We start from the raw sequence: 20,048 nt of genomic DNA, 5'->3' as shown, positions 1-20,048 counted from the left end.
AACTAGGCCTTACAGCTGCATGTTGTAATGGATTTGTGTGCAGAATACAGCACAGATAGCAGTAATTCATGGAAGGAGATGACTTATTTCATTACATGTTTTGACAACAACCCTTCCTTTACAAAAAAAAAAGTCAGTGCTTTGTGCTGAAACTAAGATTGCTTTTTCTTCCCTCTTTGAATTATCCTTTGGGCTTTGGCTGGGAGACATGCTGAATTTGATTTTCCTTCCTTTTTTTTTCTAATTCAGGGGTAAAGTGTTTGTTGAGAGGCCATGAATTACATTAGCCCCACTCTTGAGGTTACTGTACATAATCTGACTTTTGTAATTTGTGCAATTTTCCTGCCTGGCTCATACAAGCAAACAATTACGGAAATTGAGTTTCATTAAGCATCTTTATCCTCTTGGGGTGAGAACTCTTGGAGAGCTGCCAAGTTCTTTGTCATTTGTTGCTGACCTTTCCCCTTCCTGGTGATATGGATGATGCACGAGGATGTTGACAACAATACTCTATGGGAAAAATAACGTAACAATGGGGATGTTGGAAACCTTTGTGTTATAGCCTAGTTAATACAGAGAGCTAGATTTTGTTTAGTAATTCATTCTCTGTACTCAGATAGAGCTATATATGACAGTGTAGTGGCTCTCCATATTATTGTATTAAATGTTATTTATTGTTCCTTCTACCTAATTTAAAGGACTTGCAATAAAGAGCTTTGCAGATTACTATAATTACTTGTTTTTCTAATTCTGTATTGTGCAAATGTTTCATGTGTTACAAAAATACTTCCAGTTTAGAATACTTTTGAAAATAATTTTGTCAATTAAACTGAAGAGAATGAACAAAACAAATCTAAATCAAATCGATTTTTGGTGTGACCAACCTTTGCCTTCAAACGGCATCAATTTTTCTAGGTACACTTGCAGGCAGATTTTGCAGGAACTCAGCCAGGGAGGTTGTTTCAAACATCTTGGAGAACTAAGCACAAATCTTCTGAAAGGATGTAGGCTTGCTCCAATTCTTCTTTCTCTTCATTTAATTCCAGACAGATTTGATGACGTTGAGATCAGGGCTTTGTGAAGGCCACATCATCACTTCCTTGACTTCTCTTTCAAAAGGTGGTCTCACCAAATCAATTTTGTAATTGACAAGAATAAATTATTAAGACTTCTATTTTGATAGCATTACTTACTTTGCAGCTTTTTTTCCCACATCTATACATCACTTGTATGTCTGTATCCTTGTCATGTAGAATTTTATTGTATTGTATATTGTACAGAGGTCGTAATATAGCGTGGAAAAGCATTTTTATGCATTGAATAAGGTCTCATGCATATTAGTACTCAATTTCTCAGCATTTCAATATCCCCAGTGCAACCTCTTGCCAATATCCGCCCTACTATTACGTTGGATGTCTTACACAATGGAGACCCGATACTAATGCCTGTGATCAGAGAACGATCTGATTGTTACATTTAGTGTATCTGAGTCCCGCTCTGATCCTCCCTCCGTGCCCAACCATTCCCCTGTTTCCAGCAGACACTCCTCCTCCCCGTACAGCTCCCACACAACAATAATAAATACATTTGATATTACTGTGATCGTGCCAACTCAAAAAACATAAGGAACATGTCATTTTTACCTCATAGTGAACGCTGTAAAACCGAATCCCTAAGATCGCTATTTATAGATATAAGACAGCTATAGCAATGGTTTCCCTGCCTAAATAGCAACTTTTTAGCATTATGGCTAATGCTTTTTAGTGTTATCTTATGTCTACATATCTTTTATTTTCTTTATTGTGAATTCAGTACTTCTCATTGGCTAAAAATACTCCTCAAAAATGATAAGAAGACTTTATTTACAGCTCTGGTGCCATATGTGTAGTCTGAGGCAGGCTTGAGTATAACTACATGAAACATGCTGCTCTCCAGACATCTCATCTAGGATCTCGGTGCTAAGACAGCTGTGTTTTTTCTTTCATTTATCAGAACAAGACCAGTTATTACCGTGGATGCTTCGATAATCCTGCCAATTGCCATAAACATCACAGCGCCTCCATGTTATGATGGAACACAAAATATGAACTGTGTCAATGTCACTGTCTGTTTTCGGTTTCGTGGTAAACATGTTCCTGGTGAAATAGGTAAATAATGTTTTTATTCAGTGCTGTTGTTTTTTTTTTCTTAAACTGCACTTTTCATGACTTTTAAAAGAAAAATAGTGTATTTCTTTGACTTCATATTATCTACTTTTTGTATGTAAACTGTTTCTGAGACCTTTCTGTGTTAGTGTCTAGTTTCTGCCGAACACTGGGATTGTACGTGCTGTGCAGTATTTTGCAGTATTTTTTATAGGTTACCTCTAGATCAATTTTTTTTTATTATTATTATTTATCTATGTGTACTTTAGGGTAAAGGAAGCATGTGTATACAGTTAACAAAGATGCATAATGTATAGTAGAAATGAAAATCTGTCTAGTCAGGGCGGGTTCACATCTGCGCCCGGTCTCCGCTTTTCAGGTTTCCGTCTTCTGCCTGAGAAACTGGACAGGAGACAGAAACCGGTAGTCACTTTTCAAACCCATTCATTTGAATGGGTTTGCAAAGTGTCCGCCCGTGATCGCCCGTGAGAGTCTTCTGCCTCTCCGCGGCGAAACCGTTTTTTTTTTTTTTTTTAACTGGACACAAAGTCGGACTTGCAGGACTTTGTTTCCAGTTAAAAAAAAAAACGGTTTCGCTGCAAAGACTAGAAGAAGCTCACGGGTGGATACTGACTGCCGGGTTTCCGTCTCCTGTCCAGTTTCTTGGGCAGAAGATGGAAACCCACAAAGCGGAGACCGGCGCAGGTGTGAACCTGCCCTAAGATGGATGTACTAGTGGACAACACTTTGCAACTCGCTATGTATTGTAATATACACACACTTCAGAAGCCAAATGGTCTAAATGTGTTTCTGAAACCTAGTACAAAAATTATTTCTAGTCCAAAATTCATGCCATTAAATTAAAAAAATTAACTAAAGGTGCCCATAGCCTGTATATTTATCTACTTACAGCAATAAATACTATATCATTAACCCCTTCCCGCCGATGGCATTTTTTGATTTTCGTTATTCGTTTTTGACTCCCCTCCTTCTAAACCCCATAACTTTTTTATTTCTCCGCTCCCAGAGCCATATGAGGTCTTAATTTTTGCGGGACAAATTTTTCTTCATGATGCTACCATTAATTATTCTGTAGAATGTACTGGGAAGCAGGAAAAAAATTCAGAATGGGGTGGAGAAAAAATGCATTTCTGCGACTTTCTTATGGGCTTTGGTTTTACGGCGTTCACTGTGCAGCCAAAATGACATGTCCCCTATATTGTGTGTTTCGGTACGGTTCCAGGGATACCACATTTATATGGTTTTGTTTACATTTTGACCCCTAAAAAAAATTCCAAAACTGTGTTAAAAAATTTTTTTTCTAAAAGTCGCCATATTCCGACGGCCGTAACTTTTTTTTATACGTAAGTGTACGGGGATGCATAGGGCGTCTTTTTTTGTGGGGCCGGGTGTACTTTTTAGTTCTACCATTTTGGGGAAATGTTATTGCGTTGATCACTTTTTATTCAAATTTTTATCAGAATCAAAACAGTGAAAAAACGGCGGTTTGGCACTTTTGACTATTTTTTCCCGCTACGGCGTTTACCAAACAGGAAAAATATTTTTATACATTTGTAGAGCGGGCGATTTCGGACGCGGGGATACCTAACATGTATATGTTTCACAGTTTTTAACTACTTTTATATGTATTCTAGGGAAAGGGGGGTGATTTGAACTTACTTATTTACTTACTTAACTTACTTTTTATATTTTTTTTTATTTTTTTATTTATTTTTTGCATTTATTAGACCCCCTAGGGGTGTTGAACCCCAGGGGGTCTGATCACTAATGCAATGCATTACAATGCTAATGCATTGCAAAAAATCATCCTTTCTTTTGCAGGCTGCATAGACCAGCCTGCAAAAGAGAGGATTTGCAGACAAGCCTGGTAGCCTGTACAAGGCTCCCGGCTGTCATGGCAATGGGACGTCGGCCCTGGAGCATGCTCCAGGAGCCGGCGATCCCGGGCAAAATGGCGGCGCCCATGCGTCCGGGGACCGATCGGAGGCATTAGAGCCGGTTGTCTACTGCTTAAAGCAGTAGACACCCGGCGGCCATGGCGGTCGCTTGGCTCCCGGGTGGTCGCCATAGTTACAGACCCGACATGCGCCGTACTATTACGGCGCATGTCGGGAAGGGGTTAATTAATTATTTTATTATGTGACTAGCCTCTGCTGGTGACTTCATCTGCATGTTGTTGGCGTTGATGATCCGTCTATATTCAGCAAATTGCTGCTGTCGATGGATCGCTTGCTCCAACGTTTCGGCAGTTCTCAAGCTGTCCTGCTGCTGAATTTGTTCCTCACACCATGCCTCTGATTGTTCTGGCATCTCAGCAGCTCGCTGTGACGCCATATACTGAGTGTGTTGTTGGCGTCGACAATCTGCCTGCTCCAGCGTTTCGGCTGCTCTAAGAGCCGCTTGACGCCTAGCTTGCTCAATCCTCCTGAGCTCCGCTTGAGGAGAAGTCTGTGACTTCTGGATACCTTCATACCTCTCATTGTTTTAGAATTTTGCAACAATTTAGATTTTATTTATCCCAGCATGTTTAAAATTGCATAATGCCAATTTAGATTAAAGAGGTTTTCCCATCTGTCTGGAGTAGATCAGATAATATGAAAATGCTTGTACACAATAGACTCAGTGTTATCTGTGTGTTAACATAGAGAGATAACAGACGAGGCTTTATCAGCAAACTTCAATTAGCTGATAGTCCTGCTGGCAAGAGCAGTTTAATATACTATATGAACATAAATTAATAACAGTCGTGAAGCCCAGGATAAAAAGTAGCCTATGTTTTAATCAAGGTGACAAACTATCTACACTCACTGGCCACTTTATTAGGTACACCATGCTAGTAACAGGTTGGACCCCCTTTTGCCTTCAGAACTGCCTCAATTCTTCGTGGCATAGATTCAACAAGGTGCTGGAAGCATTCCTCAGAGATTTTGGTCCATATTGACATGATGGCATCACACAGTTGCCGCAGATTTGTCGGCTGCACATCCATGATGCGAATCTCCCGTTCCACCACATCCCAAAGATGCTCTATTGGATTGAGATCTGGTGACTGTGGAGGCCATTGGAGTACAGTGAACTCATTGTCATGTTCAAGAAACCAGTCTGAGATGATTCCAGCTTTATAACATGGCGCATTATCCTGCTGAAAGTAGCCATCAGATGTTGGGTACATTGTGGTCATAAAGGGATGGACATGGTCAGCAACAATACTCAGGTAGGCTTTGGCGTTGCAACGATGCTCAATTGGTACCAAGGGGCCCAAAGAGTGCCAAGAAAATATTCCCCACACCATGACACCACCACCACCAGCCTGAACCGTTGATACAAGGCAGGATGGATCCATGCTTTCATGTTGCTGACGCCAAATTCTGACCCTACCATCCGAATGTCGCAGCAGAAATCGAGACTCATCAGACCAGGCAACGTTTTTCCAATCTTCAATTGTCCAATTTCGATGAGCTTGTGCAAATTGTAGCCTCAGTTTCCTGTTCTTAGCTGAAAGGAGTGGCACCCGGTGTGGTCTTCTGCTGCTGTAGCCCATCTGCCTCAAAGTTCGACGTACTGTGCGTTCAGAGATGCTCTTCTGGCTACCTTGGTTGTAACGGGTGGCTATTTGAGTCACTGTTGCCTTTCTATCAGCTCGAACCAGTCTGGCCATTCTCCTCTGACCTCTGGCATCAACAACGCATTTCCACCCACAGAACTGCCGCTCACTGGATGTTTTTTCTTTTTCGGACCATTCTCTGTAAACCCTAGAGATGGTTGTGCGTGAAAATCCCAGTAGATCAGCAGTTTCTGAAATACTCAGACCAGCCCTTCTGGCACCAACAACCATGCCACGTTCAAAGGCACTCAAATCACCTTCCTTCCCCATACTGATGCTCGGTTTGAACTGCAGGAGATTGTCTTGACCATGTCTACATGCCTAAATGCACTGAGTTGCGCCATGTGATTGGCTGATTAGAAATTAAGTGTTAACGAGCAGTTGGACAGGTGTACCTGTAATGTGGCCGGTGAGTGTATGTGCCAAATTTCATACAAATCGGTTTAGCCGTTTTTGCGTGATTGAGTAACAAACACACTAACAATCCAAGCACACAAACTTTCACATTTATAATATTAGTAGGATTAGTAGGATAGGATTAGGATAAGCCTGCCTAAACATATGTGATTTTAGGGCATCTTTGAAGCTGTAATGTAATCTTAGGATGTTTTGGACTGTGAAGAAAGTTATTGTATTACACTTAAAATGTAGAAATTATGAAGCCTCTTGCTTGCTCCTCTATTATTATCTACCTTTGCAATGCTTTATGTGCAGGTTGTAGCTTTTTTTGCTCCTATTTTCATGACTTTTACGCAAGGCTCAGAAGTTATTGTTTTTTGGCTGGGAACGTGGGTGTGATTTATCTGAAGTAAAAATTTTTAATGATGTTATACAATGCACATTTTTTTTTAAATGGTTGAAAAGCACAGTTGCACTGTATTACCTGCACATGTAACAAATTCTATATCTGATAGCATTGGAATTATATTATCCAGTCTCTAATATTAATGGCCTATCCTTAGGTAGATCTCTTGTTCAGGGATATCGCTGCTCCTTGTATTGTTTACATGCCAGGATCCACAAAAGTATGTCATATTAGGATGATAGAGATCTGTAAAATTTTAGTTTTTCATTACAGCAATAGCTAAATATTCTGATAGGGCTTTTGAAACTGAATGGGATCTGAGTGGCTGTCTGCTTCCACTCTATATACTGTGCAAGTATTAGCTGGTCAGTGGGGGTGCTAGGTGTCAGACCGCCACCAAAGTCATTTTCATGACCTATCCTAGGATTTTATGTTTTATAAACGTAGCTTTTTTCAGTGTATATAGATTATACTTTTAATCTGTTATGCAAGGCATAAACTAATCCCATGAATGTTTATCCAGGTAGAATAATATTTCAGTTTTTTTCATGTCATTATTCTGCCTTTGCTTACTTAACAAAGCTTGTGGATGTATTTTACCTGATTTTTTCTGTTTCATCCTTTGTCATTTAGGTGACTGAATGTTTCAGTTTTTTGAGTGTTTTCTGGTTACCAGGATGGATGAGTTTTCACTGTAAATATTTTGTCCACAAGTCAAAGATTATGAACTGTTTATCTTGGAGGCTTACATTATGATAGCCTGACTGTGACCTGAAACAGCATTTTTATTGATTGGATCTGTCCAGTTAATGGTTGAGGCGCTGCTGCTGCTGGGATGGATTTTGGAATAGGTTGTGTTCACCATTTAACTCTTTAAATACTAGGAAAATGTTCACTTGGGAGCAGTGGTCTTTCTACATGTAAAACTGGCCAATATGTCGCTGTGTACTTGATATGCCTTTGTGGGACATGCCAGCCTTGAAAAAGAGCATATACTGAATAACTCGCAAATAAACTTTGTATTTAACTATTTATATTAAACTTTATATACAATTCAATAAAATAGTTGTTTAACAATTGTATATGGAAGTAGAATGGAATATTTGTGTAGTGTACTTATGTAGGTGGGCATCATTTTATGACAGATTGGCTTTTATTAGCAGTCACCATGTTTATTATACAGATCAGGTTTAATACAGTATGTTGAACAGCAGAATAAACTGTTTTAGGCTAAGGCACGTGGTGAGTCGCAACCAAAAAGCAGTGGAATCACATTAGGTTTTTTTCCAGCAAAGCTTTTCACAGAAAGTCTGAAGAGTTTTCCTCTGCGGACTTTCAGCGTCTATTATACCTTAATGGAAACTGCTAGCATTTCTGTAGATATAATTGACATGCACGTTTTTCAAATCGCAGCATTTCTGCTAAAGATTATTTTCTACAATGTGTGGATGGGGTTAGCCAGAATCCCATCCACTTTGTAGGTAATGTAAAACGTTGCAATTTTTGCTGTGCCGTTTCCACTGTGGACAATCTACATGGGCCCTGGACCTTAAACTGGTTAACTTTTTACTAGATAACACATCTTGAGTTTATCTGGAAAGTGGACAGAACCTGTTGTTGCTAGTTTTATAGGTCACAAACACCTAATGTTTGGGTTTGTTTTTTTATAGACAAAGACTGACAAATTCTCACCATTGACTTTATCTTACAGACTTGGTGTACAATTTAACAGCTGATGTTGTGAAACGAGAAAGTGGCCAGCAGCCGAGGGTGTTCTTGGTCTCCTCTGGAGAGACTGTCGCACATATCAGTGAGAAACTCCAGCTCACCCACATGAAAGAGAAGTGTGACCAGTATCTTGCACATGTGAAGGTATATTATTCAATAGTTTAACACTCTTATTCATTTATCAATTGGCATCTTTGGCTACATGTTAAAAACCTATTAGTAGGCTAGTTCCTTTGTATACTGTTAACAGCAAACAAAATCAAGAAGTTAATGTTCGAGGTCTCCCAGTTATAAGACTATATGATGATAAGTAGAAGTATGAGTGTCATGTACTACATTTATATATTATTATTATTATTATTATTATTATTATTATTATTATTACTAGAGTGTGCAAAGCCATGGGGCAGTATGACCATTGTGAAAGCTTCATTTTGTATTTATAACATTTTGGTTTGCTTTCTACTGATGTCAATCAAATTTCTAAATACTAGGCCATTGATAATGTAAAATTGTCTCCTAATTTGGTCTGGCTTTTAATTTCTACAGATTTTTTCCTGCCTTGATATTATTGTATTTTTTCTAAGTTTTTGATATTTAAATTGCTTAAATACCTACTGATCAGCAGCGTGAAGCGACTGCAGGGTTTTGTTGAGCACTGTGGCTTATTTACTGCTCAGCAAGCACAGTAGTGTATAGTGTAAAGCGCCTGTGCTTGGTATTGCATTTCAGCTCCATTCACATGAATGAGACTTAGGTTGCATATAGGCTATGTGATGAATGAAAGTAACTTCATTTTATTATATTATTTATTCTATTTGATTTATTTAATTGTAAAATAGTATATCAATACAGTATGTGTAAATATCATTTATAAAATAGTATTGACACACATATTATGATATTTGTCATATATTTATTTATATCGTCTAGTAAATTGATGCTTGTTTTATGAAACAGTACAGTATATGGACCAAAAATGACAAGATAAGGGGCCACACGGTGGCTCAGTGGTTGGCACTGCAGCCTTGCAGCGCTGGGGTCCTGGTGCTCAAATCCCGCCAAGGGCAAAAAACCATCTGCAAGGAGTTTGTATGTTCTCCCCGTGTTTGCATGGATTTCCATCCCATATTCCAAAAAAAAAAAAAAAAGACATACTGATACATACATACATTTAAAAAAAAAAAATAAATAAATAAAAGTGACAAGATAACAATAGATAGAATATTTAGTTGACATTGAGAAATGTCAATACTTTGAAATTTCACTTTGGTTGTGAATAATTGTCATATTCTTGAATTATAGCAAAAGCAACAGTAATATAATAATGCTTGGGATTTATTAGGCCAAAGACAAAAGTGGATCATATAGGTAGAAAAAGCATAAAGTATATATCATAAATAAGAATTATTATTGTCCTGTTTATTTGTATGCAATTCTGGTTTAGGAAAATGCATAAAGATAGGTTGGTGCAGAGACGTGTATAATGTTGTCTAGTTCAGTTAAAGGTTATGTAAAAATGTTGATTGAACATTATTTTAAATTGTTATTTGTATGCCATTTTCTGGTAATGTATGTAGCTGACAGTGCAGTCTGGTCTGGTTTTGGCTATGAATAATCATTGTATTGGTGTATGCTTTTTACTTCACGAATATAGCCAGCTTTAGATCTTATCCACTACGTTTCATTCAGGATTGTTTCAATGTGTAGAATTGGGCTACGCTTCCTTATATCTGTGTCTAATGATTAAGTAGTGATGGTAAAGGGAACTGACTGTTAGGACGGACCCCACGGGACGGAAACGCTGCGGGAAAAATCGCTGCACTTTACAATTCAGCGAAGTGGATGGGATTCTAGTGAATCCCATGCCCACCTTGCAGTAAAAACCGCCATGCGGACATGCCGTGTTTCTAAAACTGGCACGGTTTTGGAAATTGCAGCATGTCAATTATACCTACCGAAGTGCCAGCGGTTTCCCCATAGGTATGTTTGTATCAGAAAGTCTGTGGAGGAAAACTCTGCTAACTTTCTGGTTAAAGCACTGCGGGAAGAACTATGATGCGTTACTGCCGCAGTTTTTCCTGCAGCGCTTTTTTTCTGCAGGTCGTTGTGTTTGGCCTTAACCCTACCCTGTATTAACACAACAGTGAAAATTGGTTGTGTGATGCCCATTTCTTTTAACAATGTCACACAAGTGCATTTTCATAGATCCCACACTGCAGTGTATAAGGGATCTGTGAAAACGGTGCCACTCGGGTGCAAGACATTGTAAAAAATTGATGTTTTTCACAGCTGTTTACACCTCAGTTGGGTGAATGAAGTATTACAATTTATGCAGGCTATACTATCAAAAATGTACTGCAATTTGCATCTACATGTCATTATTTTATTTGGGAACAGTGCTGTTTGTATGGTTTTATTTATTATTATCTTTATCCTGGATTGACACATGGAAGGTAGTGGTTTTGCAAAGAACTGAAATCAGCAGCACAATAAAAGAAATGCTTTTTTTTTAGCGTCTTTTCTAAAAACATTAATGACTAAAAATCATTGGCAAAATCCATAATAGGTGGTTCAAGTGGAAAAATAGCTTAGAGTAAAGAAGATGAAACGTGATTGGTGGATACAGGCAACTCCTCTGTACTTCTCACTTTACTTTTTGCACTAGTTTTGCTACATTTCCCACTGCGTTTCCTCCTTTATTCCAGCGAATGGAATGAAGTTTGTCCCAGCCTTGGAGAGGTTTCAGATGTATGAAAAGCCATTATAGTTGGGGATTCATTTACACATTCATCCTTAAAATGACTTTTTTTCTGTTGTAGTATTTTGTGCAAAATTTCCACTATGGACTCCAGCATCACCTCTAAAATGTGGAAGCAAATCGTCTATCACTTCATTATATGGAGAAATACATTCTTTTATCCACAATGGGGAAACTGCACAGAGACTACTGGTACTTTAGCGTGACACATAGTTGGCAAAGGTTTAGTGCCATTTTAAGGGGCTGCTGCGCAGATGTTATCTGCATAAAGAGGGGCACGCAGAAATATATATTTATCTTATTATTATTACCTGAATCCAGAGTACAAGAAACTTTCATCATAAATACTGTAGCAAGTACTCACCAATACATTGGATTTCAATGTAACTTAAAGGGAGTTTTTCATCATATTTATCCATATAAAGCTAATAACACTGAACAGAGAAATGCGCAAGCTTTGTACATATACATTTCCTGTGCTTCAGCAATATCACAGTCTGCAGAAATAAAGCTTTTATTCTATATGTACATGAGCTACCTGGTACACTGGGGGTGTGCCGGAGTCTCCTATTGAAACAAGAAATTTGGGCATACCCCCAGTGCACCATTTAGCTTATTTACATAAAGAATAGAAGAGAAATCCCTGAAGCACAGGAAATGTATGTTTAAGGGTCAGTTCACACGTGAACTGCCCGCGCGGGTTTTGACACCGAGAGAGACGCGTCTCGCCGCGTCTCTCTCTTGTCAAAACCCGCCTGCCGCGACCATCGCGGTCGCGGCTTTCCCCTCCGCTGTCGGCTCAAATGAATGAGCCGACATAGGAGGGAGCTGCCGGGGGCGGAAGCTGCGCAGCTGAGCCCGCGCGGCTTCCGACTGAAGAAAGGGCATGTCGCAAGGGCAGTGCGCCGCTAATGGAAAAAAAAAGCCTGGTGGTCTACATAGACCACCATTGTAAAGGGGCAGATTTTGAAGCGAAATCCGCTGTCAAAATCTGCCCCTTTGCCTACGTGTGAACTAGCCCTAAGAGATGTGTATTGCTCTAACAATCTTTATATTGAATAAATTCCTTGAAAACCTTTCAAGTCTTGTTGAAATGAATGAATGCCACTTGTAGATGTTCTGCTGCGATATTATATTTCTACACATGCTTCAAGGTATAAAACCAATTGCTGCCGTCTGAGCAGGCTAACCCAGGCACAACAGAAACATGTACGTATACTGTCTAAAAGCTAGATATCTAGATAGTCTTAAACTGCACCAAAATGCCTGATGCTGTTTGATAAATCTGGAGTATTCTTAGACTGTCTAGCCTAAGTTTACACCCCCTATTGGCTGGCTTAAAAGTTTTTGGCACATTTTTGGAGCATATTTGTCGCACAGAGGCCCAATTTAGACCAGGTCCCTGTCCCAAAGCCATGCCACACAGCATGTTAGACAATTTTATGGTGTAAAATATGCCAGAGTTATGGTGTTTTTAAATAAATCACCCCAATGTCACACTGCATGGTTCTCCCCTTAGTATCTCCTCTTCTAGAACAACACATCTGAGAAAACCTTGTGCCAGGTAGACATGTCTGAAGTGCTGACTTTGGCACAGGTGCTGGAGGTTGCTGACCCCTGTTATATTCATAGAATATATAAGTTGAAAATTCAAGGTAATGTTAGTTAACAGGTTAAGCTTTCAGTTTTGCCTTTAATCTGCATTTCTTTATAGAGTTGAGAAAAAATTATTTACATTTTGAAAAATCATAATTTACTTAGCTAGTAATACTATAGTAGGAGTGGCAGCGATTTTGTGAATACTGACAGACCTGCATATTACATATTAATGTACTGCTCATACTTTGTGGGACTATGAAGATATCATATATAATTGAAGTTGCCAGACAGACAGCGGCACTTTGAGGGCTTATAGTTTCCGTACATTATTGATTAGGATATGAGGTAACTCTGAGGACAGAACCACTTGCTGGAGCTTCATTGAATGCAATTAGGATGGTATCGAGCAAGAGACTCATTTAATCAAGTCCAACCAGCTCCACTTTGTACAGTATGAAGTCAGGCAATATGTCAAATCGATCAATTCAGTTTAGATGACTTCTAGAATACCGTAAATATGATTTGGTTTTCTCCTCCTCATGATCGCAGCATTTTCTGTATTATAAACAATGCCAAATTGAAAATAGCATTGGCCGCTGACATGTTCACGGAGACATTTCATCAATTTAATACAATAAGACTCTGTCATTACCTTCAGCTATATTCTACTAAAACTATTCCTAATTCATGTATTTTCCTAAGGCTAGGTACACATCTGCATTGGAGTTTCTGTAGGATGCTCGGCTCCAGATTCCAAAAGCGATGGTTTTGGAAATTGCACCATTTTTGTTCCGTTATGCAGGTTTGAGAAACTGGGCAGGAGACGGAAACAGGCAGGCACTTTTCAAACCCATTCATTTGAATGGGTTTGAAAAGTGTCCGGCCGTGAGCACTCATGAGCGTTTTGTGCTCTCTGCGGTGAAATTTTTTTTTTTTAACCGGACAGAAAGTCGGACATGCAGGAGTTTGTGCCCGCTGGAGAGCACCAAACGCTCATGGGCGCTCACCAGCGGGCAGTGAATGCAGGTTTCCGTCTTCTGCCAGCAAAAAACGGAAACCTGCATAATGGAGTTTGGGCACAGGTGTGAACCTGCCCTTAGTTGTTCTGTTATGTTAACATAATTATTAGTAACAATAGTGAAAATAATAGCTGACCATATGCAACAGTGTTTGGTTTTTTTTTCTCAAAGAAGCAGTGCAACCAAAAATGCTATTCCATGCACATAAAGTTCTTATGACCATTGCTAGGGTTATGTGCTTATTACCTGTTGTTTAACTTGCTCACTGAAAATCATCTTTTTTTTTCCTTAAATTTTGTTTGGGTCAGCGAGCATGTGACTCTGGTCACCCGTTGTATATAGCAGTAGGGCAGAGCATTCGATGATAGGAGCAACACAGTAAGAAACCCCCTCAAGGGTAAAAGGTGCGCGGCTTCCAGGACTTGAAGTCCCACCAGCAAAACAGTGAAAGAAAAGAAGCTGCATTCCAGTTCTATCCTAAAAGATAGTTCATCCACCCTTATCCAATGAAGGTGCCATGTTTCAGCATGATCAGTGTGGTCATTGTCATGCTAATGATAATGGCTGCAGTGAGCAGCAGTAAAGTGGAACTTTCATTGCATATAAGTGAATAAGCCATCTGTTAGAATACCACTGGGGTGCTGCTTCTCTTCTTTTGCTGTTTTACTATTAACAGGGCATTGTGCTTGAGTTTAAGAATTAGAGAGCACAACTGATATGCTTAAGCTGATAAAGAAGAAGGTCCCATCAATGCAGTCACTGGAGAACTTAGGATAAAGAGCAGCAATGCAATTTGATAACTAAGTTTGTGAGTTTGGATGTTTGTGTGTTTGGATGTTTGTTCCTCAATCACGCAAAACCCACTCGACCGATTTGGCTGAAAGTTTCCACAAACATAGTTAATACACCCGATTGCGCAATAGGCTACTTTTCGTCACAATAGCACACATACGTTTGTGCCAGGCCCCCCACAAAACCCAAACTCACACCACCATCTCTGCAATCTCACACACTTTGGACCATAGCAAGCCACAAAATTCATATTGCCCTCTACAGCTTAGCCCCTAACCCCACACCATCACATATACATATACTTTACCACTTTGCCCCTCACCTTAACGATACTCCAGGAGGCTCTCTTTAACGCTCCGGAGCAGCCATGTTTGCCGACCCCCACCGCTCTGACAATCCGCGATACCGCCCACCCATGTCAATACCCCTAGGTGGTCTAATAAATGCAAAAACAAAAACAAAAAAAATGGGAAAAAAAATAAAATAAAAAATAAAAAGTATTACAAATTCAAATCACCCCCCTTTCCCTAGAACACATATAAAAGTAGTTAAATACTGTGAAACACATACATGTTAGGTATCCCTGTGTCCAAAATCGCCCGCTCTACAAAGCTATACAAATATTTTGCCTGGACGCTTAACGCCGTAGCGGCAAACATACTGAAAAGTCCAAAACCGCTGTTTTTTCACTATTTTCATTATCATACAAATATCAATGAAAAGTGATCAAACCAATAGCATTTCCCAAAAATGCAACAACTAAAAACTACACCTGGCCCCACAAAAAAAGACATCCCCCGACACAGACACATAAAAAAGTGACTGCTGTCAGAATATGGCAACTTTTAAAAACAAAAAAATGTCAACACACTACTGGCAGAAAATAACAAAGCATACAATGTCGTATATCGAGGCATATTAACTTCAAATACCTCTGTCCCAAAGACACTATGTACAGTTTCTCAGAACACCGTACAGCAGCTCAAATACAAATTAACTTCACCACAAAAGGCTCACGTATTCTCAGAATTACAGCAACAACAACATACAAAGTTACATTTCATATCCCATCCCTTATACACAGTACGAAAACCTTACCCGCGCCTGTATTTACACACTTCTACAATCACCGCAGACGAAGTCGCGGGTACCAGCTAGTAGGGTTTATATACGGCAAAACAAATGCTGGAGTGCTTCTTTAAATCATTTGTATACATTCTATTTCATACAGTGTTCAGAGCACATCTTTCATGTTTTGTGAAGAAAAATGGATAGTAAAAAGGATTAAAAAACATAAAGAATAGTAATCTCCTAGGAAAGAGTTAATATAATCGGTTTTGGTCAATTTTTACATTAAAGTAAAGATGCCAGTATACTTGGCGCTTATCTTTAGGCTAATACATATGGGAAAGACTTCTGACATAAGCACTCCAGATGAGGATCAAGAAAGTATTTGATATAAAGTAGTGTTTTATTTTAATTTAACTTTTCTTTTAAAGAGAGAACCACTAAGCTTCCTCTAATACTTTGATTTGAACAGACAAACCACAGCCCACACCTCTGCCCTCAATTCCCCTGCAGGCATGAATGTAGAAACCACTAAATAAGCCAAATGTGATAGTTATTTCTGTGGTTATTCTAGAGAGCATCAGAGATGGATGTATGCTGTGTTTGGAGAACATGGTGTGTTTTAGTATATACAACAATAGAATGGATAGAGTTTGGCCACAAGACAACAGGGCAGAAGTTTATGGTTCAGAAACACTGTGTAATGCTAATTGTATTTATTACCCTATAGCATGTCACTATGTTTCTGTTATTTCATTACAGTGACATATGCCAAGTACAGTCAAATTATAAGTGTTTAGTCTTACATCTCCAAGATATTGAATAACGTTTCTCATATGTTTAAAGTTCTTAGAATGGATAGTCGATAAATAATAAACGTTCTATAGGTGCAGACCCCTAGTTTCATAGTTGTAGCTATCAGGTTTAACTAGTTAAATCACAGTGTAGCTCATTTTATTAGACCCACTGTGTTCCTTTTTCCAATAGTGACATTGCATTGAGTGGAGACAGCCATGTTCAAGAGTGATCACTGGTTATTCACATCACAGGCCATTACAATGTGTTCATATTAGAGCATAGTGACTTGCGGGTGATGTGATCTACACAATGTTGAACCACTTGATACCCTACCGTTCCTCTGACTCAATAGCCTAATATTTATGTAAGCCCATAGGAGTTATCATTTCTAAACACCTTTTACATGAGAATCAGTAAAAGTTATGTTTTTGTTGTTTCTATTTCTTTTCTTTGGCAGTTTTCCAGAAATGATATACCCTTCTTTTTTTTAAATTATTTTTACAATACCAGTCTCCATCAGATGAATGTTGAGGCCATTGATTGGCCGCAGTGTTCACCTAAGCCTTTGCAGTTCCAATCTGTCAAGTTTCAATGCCAGAAAGAATAGGGAACATGACACAGAAGTGGAGGACTGGGGTGTGATTATCACTTTATTTACCCCAACACAACCCTTCCCCAGTTTTCCAATCATCCTGGAAAACCCTTTTAATATGGAGTGGTGTTTTGCCTTTTTCCACTATAATGTTGTTTTGTCCATGCAACCAGCACTTGTGAAGTACTGACATTCAAACAAGTGAAGGAACAAATGCATTAGCAGCGCAACACAAAACCAGTAGAACAGTGAGGGCTCTAGAGGATAGCTGCCAAGGGCCTGGAGAGACGATGAAAGACATATTCTTTGAGGATGACTGGCAGAGCATAACCAGAAAATTTGGATCCGATAGCTCAAATGTGTAGCCAAAAAGGAACCAGCACAAGGTATTCCCAGAAAATGTGGAGCAGGGGTGAGAGATCAATGGCATTAGAAAATGCAAGTTTATAGGGACCCTGTACCATCTCGTCACGATTTTATAGCCTGCCTTTTGAACTTTTGATGAAAGAGAAGATATCTGTGCGAAAAGGCAGAGTCTGCCTCTCTGTTTGGGGGTAAATCTGACAATCTGACATGACGTGTGTGGCAAGTAGATGTGTATTGCTTCTGATTTTTGGTAATTGATTATAAAATTCGACAGTGGAGAGAAGACAGTATGCCCCATCATAATGTTTGGAGTGGAGATATGCACCGCTACTCTATGGTGTATCCGACCGACTTGGACTCCCTTTGTATCTGGGTTACAGTGAATATAGCAGACAAATGTTTCAAAGCCCAGAAAGAATATTAATTGGGACAGTGGACACCCCTGATGGGTACCTGGAATTAGAGAAGGAAGAGGAAAGGTGAATATTGACCTTCACCTAAGCTGATGGGGTTTTACAGAGGCCCTTGACATATGGGAGTCTAGACATATGTGAGCCAGAGTCTGTGACATGTCCACTTCCACTAGGTCAAATGCCTTTTAGGTGTTAGTAGAGAGGATGTAAAAAGGGGAAGCGTCCGACTGGGCAGAACATATCAAGTCTATGTCTCTGATGGTGTTCTCCCAAGCCTCTTGGCAGGAGAAAAAGCCCACCTTGTCTAGGTAGTTGAGGTCAGTTAAGTTAGGGGCAAGTCTAGAGACCAAGATTTTTGCAGAAAGTTTAAGATCAGTATTGAGGAGGGAATCAGAGCAATACCTTTGAAACATAAGTTATTCTAGTGTGAACCCATCGGGGTTAGGGTTTTGTCTGTGTTAGAGTTCTTAATAGTGGATGCCAGATTCTGAACTGTAATAGGGTCTTCTAGTTACACCTCAGTCTACTGGGAGAAGTATCCCAGGCAGTAGAGGTACTCTTAGAAAGGAACCACAGATTCTGTAGGTGAATGAACATTTTAGGGGGCGGTTAGGTTATAGAGTTTACTGTAGTAGTCATGGAAAGTATCCATGATTTGCTGCAGAAGGTGGACCTTACCATTATTAGGGGTGTGGATAGTGGGGACAAATGTAAATTCTTGTTGCATCTGCAGAGCCCTGGAAAGGGCATGGCTGGGTTTGTTGCCAAATTCCTATAGGTGTCTACAACATTTCATAAGAACTGCCTTCACCTTTAGAAAGAGAAGAGACTTCAGACATTTGTGGAGGATCCAGACCTCGGCTCCCACCGTATCATCTGTTTTGACTTTATGTGTCATCTCCAGCTACACAATACTAGCAAGAAGAGGTGCATTTCCCTGCATTTGATGAGTGTCTCCCAGACTAATTGTGGGTTTGAGTCAGGGGTTGCATTGGTGAGAAAATAGAGGAGATAAATATGTAGTAATCTTGGCTTAGACTATAACAGCATGCAGGAGGATGTTGTTTAAGTGTCAGTGCCAGGCAGTGGAGGAGGGCACCTGGAAGGTAAGTCTAATGGAGATCAGAAAATGTAATGTAGCTCTGCTGAGGTTAGCAATAGTAAGTGACCATATTGGTGTATGGGCCATCCTAGCACTTGACACAGGTGCAGTTGTAAGGGGTCAACTCACCATTCACTCAATGAAGCACTTACCCTTTACTCAGGCTGAAAACTGAATGGAAATCACACCCCAACACAGTCCACGCACCTGAAGTACACGTTCCAGCCACCTATTGTATGCAGAATCAAGGACCAATAGGAATCTCAGACACACACTACTACTCCCAGCAGTCAGAAGCAAACACACTTCAAAATGGATACTAGGTTCATAGAGCAACACAAAGTAACATTAAATTTAACAGTTTAATACCCAAAGGGTTTAGTACTATATATAAAAGAAAAGAATGACATGAAAAGCAACCAGCTTTAAAAATAATGGGAGATGAGAAGAATAATACTTAAAGAGTCTTTGCTTCCAGGAGCTCGGGATCTCTTCTGATGGAATTGGACACATCCAGTTTTGTTAGCTGACTTCCATAGATGTATATCAATTTGTAAGGTATCATAATCATTAAGGCTTGTGCTTAGCTGCCAGGGTGCCCCCCTCCTCTTCTTACTTCCTGAGGTAGGAAATCATTAAATCATTGATTCATCTGAGAAAGATGAGTTTTCTTTTTTTTGCCTTGTAGAGGTGTGTTTCTGCTGGATTCTAAGGTTAACCCAGGGTCACGGCACTCCCCTTTTTCTCTGCCTGCTTGATCAAGACATTACAAACAATAAAACCCGACATCTCCTTTCACCTCTGAACTCTCCCCTTTGTATACATACATGCCACTGAGGTAAATTGATAGCACATACTTAAAACATTCACAAAAGATATGTACCGTGTTTCCCCGAAAATAAGACAGTGTCTTATATTAAATTATCATCCTAAATATAGGACATGTCTTATTTTTTGGGGGGACTGTCTTATGGAGCGGGGGACAACCCAGATCAGCTTTGTATACCGTGTATACAACGTGCAGGAGGCTGTATTCCTCCTACAACTGGGGCTGAATATACCAGCCACAGTTGCAGGGGAAATCAGCCTCCCTAACAAAGAAAAAAGTGATCAGATGTTCCCAAAGGTCTCTTATGACCTTATGGGGACGCCATCTGAAAAAAAAAAAAAAAAAAAATTAAGTAAAATAATTAAAAAAATAAGTGAAATAATAAGTAAAATGATGCGCCAATAAAA

At 39.5% G+C, this 20,048-nt stretch overlaps 1 protein-coding gene across 1 annotated transcript in view; it reads left to right on the top strand.

Annotated features, from left to right (window-relative positions):
• Window positions 1–20,048, top strand: part of ITGA9 (integrin subunit alpha 9) — a 306,868-nt gene that overhangs the window by 84,118 nt on the left and 202,702 nt on the right. Inside the window, exons 14-15 of the mRNA XM_075271089.1 lie at window positions 1,993–2,147; window positions 8,286–8,446. Coding sequence (XP_075127190.1) covers window positions 1,993–2,147; window positions 8,286–8,446 — 316 coding nt within the window. The remainder of the gene's footprint in view (window positions 1–1,992; window positions 2,148–8,285; window positions 8,447–20,048) is intronic.

This window comes from Leptodactylus fuscus, chromosome 4, assembly GCF_031893055.1.
Source record: "Leptodactylus fuscus isolate aLepFus1 chromosome 4, aLepFus1.hap2, whole genome shotgun sequence".
Classification (NCBI taxonomy): Eukaryota; Metazoa; Chordata; class Amphibia; order Anura; family Leptodactylidae; genus Leptodactylus; species Leptodactylus fuscus.
Note: the sequence above shows the minus strand (reverse complement) of the source record. Positions and strands in the feature narration are given on the sequence as shown.